The sequence below is a fragment of the Astyanax mexicanus genome, chromosome 21 (genome assembly GCF_023375975.1).
Source record: "Astyanax mexicanus isolate ESR-SI-001 chromosome 21, AstMex3_surface, whole genome shotgun sequence".
Classification (NCBI taxonomy): domain Eukaryota; kingdom Metazoa; phylum Chordata; class Actinopteri; order Characiformes; family Acestrorhamphidae; genus Astyanax; species Astyanax mexicanus.
Window position 1 is genome coordinate 42,659,653 of NC_064428.1, and position 16,521 is coordinate 42,676,173.

The 16,521-nt window shown below is 44.5% G+C and overlaps 1 protein-coding gene across 2 annotated transcripts in view; it reads left to right on the forward strand.

The window, feature by feature from the left end:
• The window catches only part of LOC125785590 (integrin alpha-X-like), an 87,025-nt gene that overhangs the window by 7,950 nt on the left and 62,554 nt on the right, over nt 1-16,521 (forward strand). For both annotated transcript variants that reach the window (XM_049469454.1, XM_049469453.1), the window contains exons 3-23: nt 76-170; nt 309-376; nt 728-842; nt 3,284-3,414; nt 5,255-5,397; nt 6,835-6,985; nt 7,552-7,687; nt 8,229-8,296; nt 8,531-8,672; nt 8,832-8,974; nt 9,077-9,223; nt 9,327-9,524; nt 9,961-10,091; nt 10,301-10,455; nt 10,543-10,709; nt 11,507-11,629; nt 14,573-14,643; nt 14,776-14,917; nt 15,091-15,192; nt 15,416-15,495; nt 15,606-15,686. In XM_049469454.1, the coding sequence (XP_049325411.1) occupies nt 76-170; nt 309-376; nt 728-842; nt 3,284-3,414; nt 5,255-5,397; nt 6,835-6,985; nt 7,552-7,687; nt 8,229-8,296; nt 8,531-8,672; nt 8,832-8,974; nt 9,077-9,223; nt 9,327-9,524; nt 9,961-10,091; nt 10,301-10,455; nt 10,543-10,709; nt 11,507-11,629; nt 14,573-14,643; nt 14,776-14,917; nt 15,091-15,192; nt 15,416-15,495; nt 15,606-15,686 (2,589 nt within the window). The remainder of the gene's footprint in view (nt 1-75; nt 171-308; nt 377-727; nt 843-3,283; nt 3,415-5,254; nt 5,398-6,834; nt 6,986-7,551; nt 7,688-8,228; nt 8,297-8,530; nt 8,673-8,831; nt 8,975-9,076; nt 9,224-9,326; nt 9,525-9,960; nt 10,092-10,300; nt 10,456-10,542; nt 10,710-11,506; nt 11,630-14,572; nt 14,644-14,775; nt 14,918-15,090; nt 15,193-15,415; nt 15,496-15,605; nt 15,687-16,521) is intronic.

The window sequence follows — 16,521 nt, forward strand, 5'->3', positions numbered from 1 at the left end:
ATATTTATTGTATGATATGTTAATAAGATCATTGATATAATTGTTAATTAATTAATTGGTTTGTCTGTTTGGCAGAATTCTCGTTAGCGCTCCGTTAACCTCAAACCAGTCAGGAGCAGTGTACAGCTGTGCAGTAAATACAGTTAACTGCACTCAACTGAACCGGCAAGGTACCAACACCTCCATCACCTCCTTACCTACTGTACCTACAGTGTTTACTACTGAAACCCAGTGCTGTACCCTCACCTGCCTCTACTCCCAACATTCTAATCAATTCAATCAGTCTAATCATTTCTATTGATCCACAGATTCTGAGGATGCCCGGTTCTTTGGGATGTCCTTGGCAGCGAGCTCCACCCCTTCTCCAGTCCTGACCGTAAGCTTCAGATTAGAACTATAAGAGAATGTTTTGTAGACAATAATGAAGCCCAGACATACTCTATTTTTTTCTTTCAGTGGAGAATCTCTATTCAAAATGCTGTGTAGTCCAAAACTAGGCTTTCTGTTTGGGAAAATACCTTTAAATGTTTACAATGCAGAACACAGGGCAATGGTTCTCCTGAAGCAGAACTGATACTACCACTCTAAACTGTGAATGCATTTACATTTTCATGTAATATAATGCTATACTTTGACAAACCCACAAAAAAAAAAACAGAATTTTCCGATTTCCATCATTCATGCTAACTGTGTTTGGACCTGTTCCGTTCTTGTTGTTGTGATTTAGAGCTGCAGTCCCAGTGTTACTCGAGACTGTGATGGAAACTCATATCTGAGCGGAATCTGCTACAATTTTAACAGCAAACTGCAAACCACCAGCAAGAACAACATTGGCGTTCAAGGTACCACTAATCAGTTCTTTCCCCTCTTTTTAATGATGTGATGCATTATGGGATTTCTGAGTTGTAGAGCTCCAGCATCTCAGACCATAATGCCACGCCTCCCTTCTCACATTAATTTTACAGACATACTTCATTTTAGTCTATATTTCCCAATGTAAATCTATATAAAGCATTATATAATGTTCATATATACATAGGATACAGGCACGTTTGTTAGACCAAATGGCATTGTACTGTATTCAAACTGTCCAACAAAAGTTTTCAATTCAGATTTTCACCAGTCCTCTTCTGAGGTGAATGAATATGAAAGGTGATACTGTTCATAATGTGATCTCATTTTTTACTCTCCATCCCTCAGCTGATCAACTGTTGCTATTGAAGGGAAAATGTTATATCAAGCTTATTGCATTAAAGTAGCTGTTATTAGACAAGGAAGATTATTATATTCTGTTTTCTAAATGGACACTTTAAGTAGTAGCTATAGTAATGTGAGAAATTAAGGTCGAGTTGATCAAATGCTCAGTGAAATGGTATCAGGTGGGATAGAATCTGTATTTTTTTGGAGTAAAAAGCAATACAGGAGCTTGTTTCACTTTACTGTTAAGGAACATCCCCAGTACATGATTACACATACTGCATTGAAAAGTCACAAGTATTCAGAATAAGGTAACATCAGTAATGCAGGTAGGACATCAACATTTATGGATCAGATAACCCAAGCTAATCACCTGGACAACAACGTTCTTGAATGGGAGGTAGAATCCACACTAGGCATCTTCTGGATGACTAACCTCACCCAGGTTGATAACTACAGACCGGTCTCACTACTACCCTTTCTCTCTAAAACACTAGAAAGAGCAGTTTCCTTCTGGGCCAGAACCAATCTGGTTTCAAAAAAGCACACTCCGAGACGGCTCTGTTGACTGTGACTGAAGCGTTGATTTCGCAGTGTCTCTCTGACATATCCTCATGGATGAAGGAGCATCACCTTCAATTTAACCTCTCAAAGACTGAACTTTTGGTTATACCAGCAAAACCATCTTTTCAACACAACTTCTCTATAAGCATCAACTCTCTCTCTCACTGACAAAGGTTGCTAGGAACCTGGGTGTTATGGTTGATGACCAGCTCTCCTTCACGCACCATGTGGCCTCAGTTGCTTGATCCTGCCGCTTCACGCTTTATAACATCAGACAAATTTGACAGTTTCTGACGCAATAGGCCACCCAACTCCTGGTACAAGCAGTCGTCATTGCACGACTCGACTACTGCAATGCCCTGCTAACTGGCCTCCTGGCCTGTGTAGTAAAACCACTCCAGATGATCCAGAATGCAGCAGTATGTCTGATCTTAAATCACCTACAAGGTTGACTGAACAGCTGCTTCCTACCTGCACTCACTCCTGAAGGCTTACACTACCTCCCAGCCGCTGCGCTCCTCCAAAGAACGTCGCCTCACTTTGCCAAACAAACATTCACACAAAGCAATCCAGACTGTTCTCATACAGAGTTCCCCAATGGTGGAACAAACTACCTTCCACTACCAGATCAGGAGAATCTCTCACTATCTTTAATAACCTCCTGAAGACAGAGCTCTTCAAAGAGCACTTACTCTCCTAACACCTCTAACACACTAACTACTTCTAACCCCATTTCCTTCTTCCCCTCCTTCACTCATCTATCCTATTATTTCCCTTTGACCTCCTTTAGGCCCTATATAAAGATGTTTTTACCTTTATTTAATTCTATTACTTATGTAATTCACTATTGTAAGTCGCTTTGGACAAAAGCGTCTGCCAAATGTAATGTAATGTAATCTCTGGAAGTTTTCAAATACTGTTCAAAAGTTACAACGGGCCATTATAATGAGGGAATAATTGTTACTTTTGTCATGTCCAATAGAAGCTAAATGTGAAATAAAATCAAATGCAGAAATTATGCCTTTATAGGAGACAGTGGAGGGACAGTAGGGTCTGGGCAATGACTGGACTATCATCATCTTTTTGTTGTATTATGGAATCAATTATAGGTGGCTTTGCTAAAACTAGTTCTTACACAGGTTGATGATCGCTGAACTATGACCAGTGAATGCCTCAGTTTGTGTTTCAACTCAAAAGTTTTAGTTACTTAACTTTATAGACCAAAAATGTAGAAAGTATTTATTCAAATTTACCTCAACAACTCTGGTCCTGGAAATCTACCACTCTGTGGAGTTTACCTTCAACCCCAATCCAACACACCTGATCCAGGTAATGAAGGTCTTCAGGAGACTCTAAATATTATTGTGAGGAGTGCTGGGTCTGAACTCTCCAAGGTTCTAGATCTCCAGGACCAGAACTGAACCTTCCTGAAGTATAGAATATCCAGATATGTTCTTTACAGCATTTTTCTAATGATAATTATCAGATTTGCATATTTAAAAGTTTTTTTGTTTTTCTGCAGAGTGCACAAAAGGTCCGGTTAACCTGGTCTTCCTATTCGACGGCTCCTCCAGCATGAAGTCATCTGATTTTAACTTGAATAAAAAGTTCATATGGGATATTATTACACAACTTCAAAACTCCACCATTACGGTCTGTACTCTCTGATTCGTCTCTCTCAATTTAAGAGACATTTTCATTGACAACTTTTCACTATTGCTCATATCAGTCTGCTGAACTAGTTATTAACTTATTCGCATGACAGTCCTGCAATATCCTACCCTGTCCTGCACAGTCCTACCCTGTCCTGCACAGTCCTACACTATCCTACACTGTCCTACAGTATCCTAAACTATCCTACCCTGTCCTGCACAGTCCTACACTATCCTACCCTGTCCTACACAGTCCTACACTATCCTACCCTGTCCTGCACAGTTCTCCACTATCCTACCCTGTCCTAAACAGTCCTACACTAATTTACCCTGTCCTGCACAGTCCCACACTACCCTACACTATCCTACCCTGTCCTGCACAGTCCTACACTATCCTACCCTGTCCTGCACAGTCCTACACTATCCTACCCTGTCCTACACAGTCCTACACTATCCTACCCTGTCCTGCACAGTTCTCCACTATCCTACCCTGTCCTAAACAGTCCTACACTAATTTACCCTGTCCTGCACAGTCCCACACTACCCTACACTATCCTACCCTGTCCTGCACAGTCCTACACTATCCTACCCTGTCCTGCACAGTCCTACACTATCCTACCCTGTCCTGCACAGTCCTACACTATCCTACCCTGTCCTACATTATCCTGCACAGTCCTACACTATCCTACCCTGTCCTGCACAGTCCTACACTATCCTACCCTGTCCTGCACAGTCCTACACTATCCTACCCTGTCCTGCACATTCCTACACTGTCCTACACTATCCTACCCTCTCCTGCACAGTCCTACACTATCCTACACTATCCTACCCTGTCCTACATTATCCTACACAGTCCTACACTATCCTACCCTGTCCTGCACAGTCCTACACTATCCTACCCTGTCCTACATTATCCTACACAGTCCTACACTATCTTACCCTGTCCTGCACAGTCCTACACTATACCACACTATCCTACCCTGTCCTGCACAGTCCTACACTATTTTACACTGTCCTGCACAGTCCTACACTATCCTACCCTGTCCTGCACAGTCCTACACTATCCTACCCTGTCCTGCACAGTCCTACACTATACTACAAAAAAAAATCCTACCCTGTCCTACACTATTCTACCCTGTCCTACACAGTCCTACACTATCCTTCAGTATTGTACACTATCCTACCCTGTCCTACATTGTCCTACACTATCCTAAACTATTCTACACTATCTGTCCCTGTCCTAAACTATCCTACCCTATCCTACATTGTCATACACTATCCTACCCTGTCCTACCCTGTCCTACACTGTCCTACACTATCCTTCACTATCCTACCCTATCCTACACTGTCCTACACTGTCGTACCCTGTCCTACACTGTCCTACACTGTCGTACCCTGTCCTACACTTTCCTACCCTGTCCTACACTGTCCTACACTGTCGTACACAGTCCTACACTATCCTAGACTGTCCTGCACAGTTCTACACTGTCTTACAAAGTTCTACACTGGCCTACATTATGCTAAACCGTACCCTGTATTTTGTAACTGTTGTGTTAATGTCAGTACTATGAATGTAGAAATTATTAAAAGTCCTGTCAATAACATCAGTATATAGAATTTCTACTGTTTATACAGTTAATGATGTCAGTAGAGTCAGTGCTCTCAGATCAGCTAATAAACTGAACACTCTCTGAACACTGCTGTCAGTACAGACAGATGTATTCTGTGCTAGATCTGCTGTTGAAATGTTCTGATGGTTCTGATTGTTCTACTGGTTCTGATGATTCTGATGGTTCTGATTGTTCTACTGGTTCTGATGGTTCTGTTATGTTTGGGTTTAGTTTGCTGCCGTTCAGTTTTCTGGGGATCATCGCACTGTTTTCACCTTTAAAGACTACATGGAGAAAACGGCTAAGCAGAAGCTGGATAACGAGCAGCACATGCAGCATCTCACCAACACCCACCGAGCCATCGACTACGTCCTGTGAGTAATCCTAATCTGCACTTTACTAATGGTGTGGACTCCTAATTCAACAGAGAACAATGTCATTACCTCCAGTACCATCACTACTGTCACTAACGTTACTACCTCCAGTACCATCACTACTGTCACTAACGTCATTACCATCATTACATCCAGTACCATCACTACTGTCACTACTGTCACTACCGTCATTAACTCCAGTACCATCACTACTGTCACAACCGTCACTACCGTCATTACCTCCAGTACCATCACTACTGTCACTACCGTTACTACCTCCAGTACCATCACTACTGTCACTACTGTCACTACCGTCATTAACTCCAGTACCATCACTACTGTCACTACTGTCCCTACCGTCATTACCTCCAGTACCATCACTACTGTCACTACCGTCACTACCGTCATTACCTCCAGTACCCTCACTACCGTCACTACCTTTACTACCTCCAGTACCATCACTACTGTCACTACTGTCCCTACCGTCATTATCTCCAGTACCATCACTACTGTCACTACCGTCACTACCGTCATTACCTCCAGTACCATCACTACTGTCACTACTGTTACTACCGTCATTACCTCCAGTACCATCACTACTGTCACTACCGTCCCTACCGTCATTAACTCCAGTACCCTCACTACTGTCACTACTGTCATAATATCCAGTACCATCACTACTGTCACTACCGTCATTACCTCCAGTACCCTCACTACTGTCACTACCGTCATTACCTCCAGTACCATCACTACTGTCACTACCGTCACTACCGTCATTAAGTCCAGTACCCTCACTACTGTCACTACTGTCATAATCTCCAGTACCATCACTACTGTCACTAACGTTACTACCTCCAGTACCATCACTACCGTCACTACCGTCATTACCTCCAGTACCATCACTACTGTCACTACCGTCACTACCGTTACTACCTCCAGTACCATCACTACTGTAACTACCGTCACTACCGTCATTAACTCCAGTACCATCACTACTGTCACTACTGTCACTACCGTCATTACCTCCAGTACCATCACTACTGTCACTACCGTCATTAATTCCAGTACCATCACTACTGTCACTAGTGTCACTACCGTCAATACCTCCAGTACCATCACTACTGTCACTACCGTCATTAACTCCAGTACCCTCACTACTGTCACTACCATCACTACCTTTACTACCTCCAGTACCATCACTACTGTCACTACCGTCCCTACCATCATTAACTCCAGTACCCTCACTACTGTCACTACCGTCATAATCTCCAGTACCTTCACTACTGTCACTACTGTCACTACCGTCATTACCTCCAGTACCATCACTACTGTCACTACCGTCACTACCGTCATTACCTCCATTACCATCACTCAGTCAGTACGGTCAGTAGAGTGAAAGAACTAAGCGTAGTTTTTTTGTGTTGTTTGTTTTTGTAGAGTCAGTCATTTCAATAATGTGTCCAGTGGGGCAGATCCCGATGCTACGAAGGCTCTGGTCATCATCACAGATGGAACTCCAACTGATTTTAACACTCAAAATGTTATAAAGAGATGTGAAGATCAGCGTATCTTACGCTTTGTTATCGGGGTGAGTTCACTAAAACACGGCATTAATAAAACACTCCAACTAACTAAAGGTGTACTGAGTGGCTCACCTCAGTAACACCTTTCCATAGGATACACATTCAGCTGTGAGAAATAATCCTAAAAGTGTAGCACCAAACTTGGTCACATGACTGAAGAACTGAGGTAAATTCCAGTTATATGCTCCTAAGACTATACACATGAAGTCAGGCTCCGCCTCTTTTCCATATGCTACCAATCAGTGCAGCATCACAGTGTGCAGAATCCCCAGCTCTGATACATCAGGTAACAGACACCTGTACCAACCAATCACAATGAGAGTTATGAGTGGAAAGATCGCCCCCTACTGTACTCTCTCTCTCTCAGACTCCGGCTGCTGATGGAGAAGCTGAATGACCTGGGATTTAATTGATGATCCTCAGATCGTAGTAACTACACCTTATACTAACCATAGACGAGTTTCAGAAACTGTTGAACAATAGATCAGAAACAGATGCTTTTATTGTTTAGATCTTCTTCATTTTTCCCATGAACCAGTTTCTAACTCTGATATAAATCTGTTTGTATCAGGTGGGGAATCTAAATTTAAACAACCTCAAGGTTTTTGCCTCAGATCCCAAAGACAAAAACACATTCATGATTCAGGATTACGGAGGACTGGATGGACTTCTCTTCAACCTGCAAAATAAGATCTACACTATTGAAGGTACCAGAAGAAGTAGAAATATAATAAAGTGTAATGTGGACTGAAATGTGCTCTAAATGTGTAGGAATGTTTTCACACAGCAGGTAAAACTGACCCAAGTTTAATCTTTTTTGTCATATGTGACACTGGTGTATTACCTGTATGAACCAAATACAGTAAAAAATACTGTACAGTGAGGGGAGGGTTTTAGTGGTGGGATATTGAGGAAACCAACTTATAAATATTTGCAAACTGATTTTAAAAAACCCAAAGGCCATCACCAATATATCATGTTCTTCTTACAGTGAGCTGGAACTCATTGGTGATAAGTCTTTCTCTGCTTGAAACTTAATGTGAAGTGTTGCTCTTTAGTGCATATGTGAAGATAGTTAAGGGGCAGGAAGGGTTCAGACCAGTATCAGATACAGAGCACCTTAAAAGGAGTGTGAACAGATTAAAATTTAAATCTGATTTGAGTCACTCTTCCTGTTGTGTGAATGTAGTGTAGCGTTTCACAGACATAAAAAAGGTCTTTATTATTCATGTGTTTTTCTGTGTTCAGGTGGGGTTTTAAACAGGAAACGGACGAAGGAGTTATCTCAAAGTGGATTCAGCGCTGTTTACATCGAGGTAAAAAAGTGATTTAAATTATTCTGATGGTAAACGTCTTTTCCTGCTTTATAGTTTGTAGAGCAGACTTACCTTCTTCTGTTTTATAGTAGTTTTAGTTTTTTCCAGCAGGGGGCAGAGGAGCGATTTAAATGCACTTCCAACTTCTGAACAACTTCCACCAGGTTATAGTAAGATTCATATACAACCATAATGAATCTAAACAGACTGTTTCTGACCTGCTCTGGGTTTCAGGAAACTCTGGTCTTGGGTGCTGTTGGATCAAATGACTGGCGTGGATCACTGTACGAAGTTCTGGGATCTGGAACCGGAGCCACGGAGGAGGAGATCAAAGACCCCGGGATGGATAATGACTTGTACATGGATTCATACCTGGGTATATTGAATTAATATTTTAATATCTGATAGGAGACACCCTGAAACTCCAGCATCCACCCACTCCACCCTCCACACACCTGAGGGAGAACAACAGCACCAGCATCTCAGTTTCTGTCTGGGTGAATAATACTGTTGTACATGTTTCTGTTGTGTTTAGGTTACTCTGTAGTGGGGGGGCAGAGGGGAGGAGTTTCACTTTTGTTTTCTGGGGCTCCGAGAGCCAATCACACGGGTCGGGTGATTTTCTTCATAAAGCATAAAGAGACCTGGAGTGTTCAAACCAGCATCACTGGAGAACAGGTCTGTAATAAATCTGATATTTTATTATAGTTCTTCAGGTGTTTTAATTGGTTTAGGGTTAATAAATAAATGATTAATCAGTCTGGATTAACGTCTCTGCAGGTCGGCTCGTATTTCGGAGCATCTCTGTGTTTGCTGGACGTTGACGTTGATGGTGCTGCAGACTTTCTTGTGATTGGAGCTCCTCAGTACTACCAGGCTCAGCCCCAGAGCGAGGGCAGGATGTACGTCTACAGAATCACAGATCAGGTAAACCCCGCCCCCTTGTGATTAGCTATTATAACATAATCCAGTTAATTAAACCCATAATCTAATGTAATCTGATGAGGTGTGGTCTGCTGTGTGTGTGTAGATGATGCTGGAGGAGGTGCAGAAGGTGTCTGAGAACGTTCTGGGTCAGTTTGCAGCTTCTGTAACATCTGTAGCAGATCTGAATGGAGACGAGCTGCAGGATGTGGCTGTTGGAGCTCCGCTGGAGGACGACGGTAGAGGAGCCGTCTACATTTACCTCGGTAACCAATCACAGGGCGTACGTCCCAAATACAGCCAGGTAACCCTGAAATCACTTTATTAAGAAATTAAGAAAATACTCAACATTACTGTTTATCATATTGTACATTTTTCACATTTCATTTTTATATTTAATTGTGTAAATTGATACAAATTATTTATAGAGAGAATTGTGATGAACCTGAGAGTCAATCGATTTTTCCTTCACCTTATAAGAGGCTCTGTCTGTCTGTCTGTCTGTCTGGGTGGGACAGTTGTCCATCAGTTGCACTGGTTTCTGTGGGGGACAGTGGGGGAAATGGAACAGTTTAATAATGATTCTTTGGGGAAAAGACAGAGGGAATTATTGGGACGTCTGATGGACGTTGAGTATCTGAAGACAGAGATGAAAGGAGATGTTTGTGAGCTGAAAGATAATAGTGAATAAAGAAATCTTCCTGAAGATCAGCAGCAGATAATAAAGTGTGTTTATGTAGAGAATTCTGGCTCGGACCATCTCTGAAGAGCTGAAGCAGTTCGGTGTGGCGATCGACGGATCCATGGACCTGAATGAAGACAGACTGACAGACCTGGTCGTAGGAGCGAGAGGAACCATGATACTGCTAAAGTAAGACCTTTTACACAACATAGAACAAACAAACATCCAAATGCTTTAACTATCGAGTAACCACACAACCTATACAAAGATTTAATGCACTGTTAAATTACTGTATACAGACATGTTTACTCTGACTGTGATTATAATAACTGTACCTGATCTTTAAGGGCTTTCTATAGTCCTGCTGGTTAAACCTGTGATCTGTTCGGTTCCTTCAGGGCTCGACCAGTTCTGTCTGTTTCTGCTCAGCTCAGTTACTCCCCCTCTGAAATTAACCTGGATCATTTTGACTGTGGGATTAAACCTGAAAAGTTCATACCGGTTATGACTCTGGAGATCTGCTTCAGTGTGACTGAGAACACCCACAGCACAGGTATGCTCACCTGGAGTCCAGCTGTAAATGTGCGCTGATATTAAACCCTCAGACCATTGAGTAGAAACAATGTCATCTTCTTCACAGGGGGGGTCAGCGGTGGTCTGAACGTGTCGTTCGAGCTCAATGCCGACGCCGTGAGAGGCGGGAGTCGAGCGTTTTTTGAGTTGGACGATAAAAACTCCAGGAGTGTCCTGAGGTCCGTGCTACTGAGCTCAAACCAGCACTGTTCCAACCAAACGCTGTACATGAAGGTAATTACCACTTCACATCTAACATGGGAGCTCCCAGTCCTTATCCCAATCCTAATCCCAACTCTAATCCCTACTCTAATCCCTACTCAAATCCCAACTCTAATCCCTACTCTAATCCCTACTCAAATCCCAACCCCTACTTCCAACCTTAATCCCAACTCTAATCCCAACTCTAAGCCCAACTCTAATCCCTACTCTAATCCCTACTCAAATCCCAACTCTAATCCCTACTCTAATCCCTACTCAAATCCCAACCCCTACTTCCAACCCTAATCCCAACTCTAATCCCAATCCTAATTCTAACTCTAATTCCAACTCTAATCCCAACTCTAATTCCAACTCTAATCCCAACTCTAATCCCAACCCTAATCCCAACTCTAATCTTAACTCTAATCCCAACTCTAATTTCAACTCTAATCCCAACACTAATCCCAAACTTTAATCCCAACTCTAATTCCAACTCTAATTCCAACCCTAATCCCAACTCTAATCCCAACTCTAATCTTAACTCTAATCCCAACTCTAATTTCAACTCTAATCCCAACACTAATCCCAAACTTTAATCCCAACTCTAATTCCAACTCTAATTCCAACCCTAATCCCAACTCTAATCCCAACTCTAATCTTAACTCTAATCTCTACTCTAATCCCAACCTCTGCTGAAAACCTTAAAATCTGAACCTGTTGGTTGAGGGATTCCTGCAGCAGCAGGGTTGGGTTCTCCTGATTGGACGCTGTTGGAGACCCACCTCAGTTCTTCTTCATGTGTTTTTGGTTTTGTTCTGCTGTTGTTTCAGAGCTGTGTGAGGGATACGCTGTTACCTGTGTTCATTCGGCTGAATTTCTCTCAGTCTGAAGACCAAACGCTCGGATCCACAGCCGTCCTGAACATCGATAGCAGAACCCAGGCTACTGTGGAGGTGAGTCTTCAGCACAGTTCTACCTCTAGTTCCACCTCCAGTTCACTCCCAGTTCCACCTTAAGTTCCACCTCCAGTTCCCTCTCAGTTCCTCCTCCAGTTCAGCCCCAGTTCCACCTCCAGTTCCACCTCCAGTTCCACCTCCAGTTCCACCTCCAGTTCAGCCCCAGTTCCACCTCCAGTTCACCCCCAGTTCCACCTAAAGTTCCACCTCCAGTTCCCCCTCAGTTCCTCCTCCAGTTCAGCCCCAGTTCCACCTCCAGTTCCACCTCCAGTTCCCCCAGTTCCACCTCCAGTTCCACCCCCAGTTCCACCTCCAGTTCAGCCACAGTTCCACCTCCAGTTCCACCCCCAGTTCCACCTCCAGTTCAGCCCCAGTTCCACCTCCAGTTCCACCTACAGTTGCACCTCCAGTTCCACCTAAAGTTTCACCTCCAGTTCCACCTCCATTTCCACCTCCAGTTCCACCTAAAGTTTCACCTCCAGTTCCACCTCCAGTTCCACCTACAGTTGCACCTCCAGTTCCACCTCCAGTTCCACCTCCAGTTCCCCCTCAGTTCCTCCTCCAGTTCCACCTCTAGTTCCACCTCCAGTTCCACCTCCAGTTCCACCTCCAGTTCACCCCGTGTTCCCCATCAGTTCCTCCTCCAGTTCCACCTCCAGTTCCACCTCTAGTTCCCCCAGTTCCACCTCCAGTTCCACCTACAGTTCCCCCAGTTCCACCTCCAGTTCACCCCCAGTTCCCCCTCAGTTCCTCCTCCAGTTCCACCTCCAGTTCCACCTCCAGTTCCCCCAGTTCCACCTCCAGTTCCACCTCCAGTTCCACCTACAGTTCCCCCAGTTTCACCTCCAGTTCCACCTCCAGTTCCACCTAAAGTTTCACCTCCAGTTCCACCTACAGTTTCACCTCCAGTTCCACCTCCAGTTCCACCTCCAGTTCTCCCTCAGTTCCTCCTCCAGTTCCACCTACAGTTCCACCTCCAGTTCCACCTCCAGTTCTCCCTCAGTTCCTCCTCCAGTTCCACCTACAGTTCCACCTCCAATTCCACCTCCAGTTCCCCCAGTCCCACCTCCAGTTCCACCTCCAGTTCACCCCCAGTTCCACCTCCAGTTCCTCCTCTCGTTCCACTTCCAGTTCACCCCAGTTCCACCTCCAATTCACCCAGTTCCACCTCCAGTTCCACCTCCAGTTCCCCCTCAGTTCCTCCTCCAGTTCCACCTCTAGTTCCACCTCCAGTTCCACCTCCAGTTCCCCCTCAGTTCCTCCTCCAGTTCCACCTCTAGTTCCATCTCCAGTTCCACCTCCAGTTCACCCCGTGTTCCCCATCAGTTCCTCCTCCAGTTCCACCTCTAGTTCCCCCAGTTCCACCTCCAGTTGCACCTCCAGTTCCACCTACAGTTCCCCCAGTTCCACCTCCAGTTCACCCCCAGTTCCCCCTCAGTTCCTCCTCCAGTTCCACCTCCAGTTCCTCCAGTTCCACCTCCAGTTCCACCTCCAGTTCTCCCTCAGTTCCTCCTCCAGTTCCACCTACAGTTCCACCTCCAATTCCACCTCCAGTTCCCCCAGTCCCACCTCCAGTTCCACCTCCAGTTCACCCCCAGTTCCACCTCCAGTTCCTCCTCTCGTTCCACTTCCAGTTCACCCCAGTTCCACCTCCAATTCACCCAGTTCCACCTCCAGTTCCACCTCCAGTTCCTCCTCTAGTTCCGCCTCCAGTTCCACCTCCAGTTCCCCCTCAGTTCCTGCTCTAGTTCCACCTACAGTTCCACCTCCAATTCCACCTCCAGTTCCCCCAGTCCCACCTCCAGTTCCACCTCCAGTTCACCCCCAGTTCCACCTAAAGTTCCACTTCCAGTTCCACCTACAGTTCCACCTCCAGTTCCCCCAGTTCCACCCCCAGTTCCACCCCCAGTTCCACCTCCAGTCCACCTCCAGTTCCACCCCCAGTTCCCCCAGTTCCACCTCCAGTTCCACCTACAGTTCCACCTACAGTTCCCCCAGTTCCACCTCCAGTTCCACCTCCAGTTCACCCCCAGTTCCCCCTCAGTTCCTCCTCCAGTTCCACCTCCAGTTCTACCTCCAGTTCCCCCAGTTCCACCTCCAGTTCCACCTCCAGTTCCACCTAAAGTTTCACCTCCAGTTCCACCTACAGTTTCACCTCCAGTTCCACCTCCAGTTCCCCCTCAGTTCCTCCTCCAGTTCCACCTACAGTTCCCCCAGTTCCACCTCCAGTTCACCCCCAGTTCCCCCTCAGTTCCTCCTCCAGTTCCACCTCCAGTTCTACCTAAAGTTTCACCTCCAGTTCCATCTCCAGTTCCACCTCTAGTTCCACCTCCAGTTCCCCCTCAGTTCCTCCTCCAGTTCCACCTCCAGTTCCACCTACAGTTCCCCCAGTTCTACCTCCAGTTCACCTCCAGTTCCACCTACAGTTCCCCCAGTTCCACCTCCAGTTCCGCCTCCAGTTCCACCTGCTTCAGGTTTATCTGTATCCAGAGCTCAGATAGCAGAAATAATTCAGTCTTTTCCAGGTCGGAAACAACAGGTGTTTCAAACTGCCCCGGATTAAATCTAGGTCTGAAGCTTTGCTCATATCTGGGCCGAGTGCTGCATGTGTCAGCGCCCCGGCTGCAGAGTATAATATCAGGTTCACCTGCAGTTCCTTTACCAGATTCAGCCCAATCCTGCACCATCGATTCATAATCTCAGCCAATAACTCAGCAGATCTCAGGCCGGTTCTTCTGCTGGTGCTCATTTTCAAAGAAACCAAGCATTCATTTTAATGAAGAGAAATGCTGCAGTGCATTATGGGTTGCATTGTGTCGAGAGCTGCATTAGCGTAAGATAAAGTATCTGAAGGGCTGGAGATCAAACCCATCCTTTAATATTTACTGTTTTATAAAATAATTTAATAACTGTGGAGCTAAAAGCTGTTTCCTCCTGCAGGTTCCCTTCCAGAGGAACTGCCAGAGCAACACCAGCTGTGTAGCAGATCTACAGCTCGACTTCAGCTTCACGTAAGATCACACACACACAGTACACACACAATACACACACACACACTACACACACACACACACACACACTATATACACACTACAGTGAATATAAAGTGTAAATGTACTGAAGTGCTGGATGTTGGTGTTCAGGAACAGCACGCTGCTGGTGGTGGATCAGGCGTATTTCATCATTAATGTAACTCTACTGAATAAAGGAGACGATTCCTTCAACACCACCGTGGTGCTTCACTACCCCCCCGGACTCTCGCTCTCCATGTCTGAGATCGTCAAGGTAAAACTGACCCCAGAACATTAGACTGGTGGAGGAGAACATGATGCCAAGATATTCCACCAAATACTGATTTCTGAACTCTTAAACTGTACCTGGTGACTTTTTTCTAGTTGGCTTGTTGTAATTTGATGAATGAGGTCATTTTAGTAATTTTACTGTAATGTCTCTTCCAGGCCACTAGGAGGACTTTGATCAGTTGTGGAGATCGAGATGATGGTGCGCTGGATAAAACAACCTGTAGTATCAGTCTACCAGTCTACCGTAAAGGCACAAGTGTAAGAGAGACACATTTATAAAATAATTAATGCGACCCTTATAAAAGATCTTCAGTATTGGACAGATTTTCTGACAGTTATTAAACCATCTACAGTCAGAATTAACTCTATTTTTTCTACGTAATGTGAACATTAAACATGAACATTAAATAACTGTTTCAGATTTATCAGAGGATCAGGTGTTTAATCAGTAATTCTTCACTGTATGTAATGTATGTTTTAGGCAACATTCCAGGCTAAGTTTCGGATCTCTAGATTCTATGAGTGGAACGAGACGATGGAGATGACCATTGTGGCGAGAAGGTTGTTCAACTTATCATCAATCATCTAGAACCACTCTGATCTTCTTTAAGAGATCTTTACTGTATTTGATGTGAGAATGAGAGAATAATTCTTTCTCTGTTTGCTCACAGTGAAAATAACGGTAACTTCACTGACGGAATCGTGAAAAAGTCTCTGCCGGTTCAGTTTGCCGTTGACGTGGCCATCATCCTGTAAGTAATATATCTGTAATGTACAAATTCTTCTAAAGACAAAAAACGTCTAAATTCCAAAACCCCTCCATTTAGGGGTCAGTGAGGGGGTCAGATGGGGACTAAGCAACATCAGGCGAAAACCTCTTAACTGATTCACTGACTGGGTTGTGAGTCACGCCAGATCTTTCTTCACCGTTTACTTCATACAGCCTCACTTTTTACCATGAAGAAAAATCAGCTGAGGAGGGATTCCAATAAATCAGATCACTTAATTCACAACATTCCTCAAAGTTTATCTGAGTATCTATTTTTTTCAGAAAAGCTTTAAACCGAACCACTGAGGGAGGAAGTGAACTGTCAGAAGTTAAGCCCTGGTTCCTTTAGTCAGACTCTCACTTCCCTCCCGAGTGTCACAATCATGGGCGTGGTAGTGGGGGGAAAAGTGGACCTGACTACCCAGGGCCCGAGTAGGGAGAGGGGCCCATGAAAATCCTGATTTTTTTTTTTCGCTCACTTTCCTTTGTTTACTGGCATGGATAGGGGCCCATTAACATAGAGGGTGTACAGGGCCCAGAATTTGCTGCTACGCCCCTGGTCACAATCCTGTGATGCAACAGGAACTGGGTCTACCATTACAGCCTCATGAAAAACAATCTATCCATCTAAAGATTTAATTTGTTTTCAGCTTTTATTAAGTGAAAACTGGCACTGTCCTAAACGTAGTGATCTCTATGTTAAATCAGACGAGAAGAGGTACTAGCATACCTAATAAAGTCGCCGATGAGTGAATATATGCACTGTTTTAGCTCAGCTGGGCTGCAGAGACATAAAACATGAGGGGTAGGATGGAAAC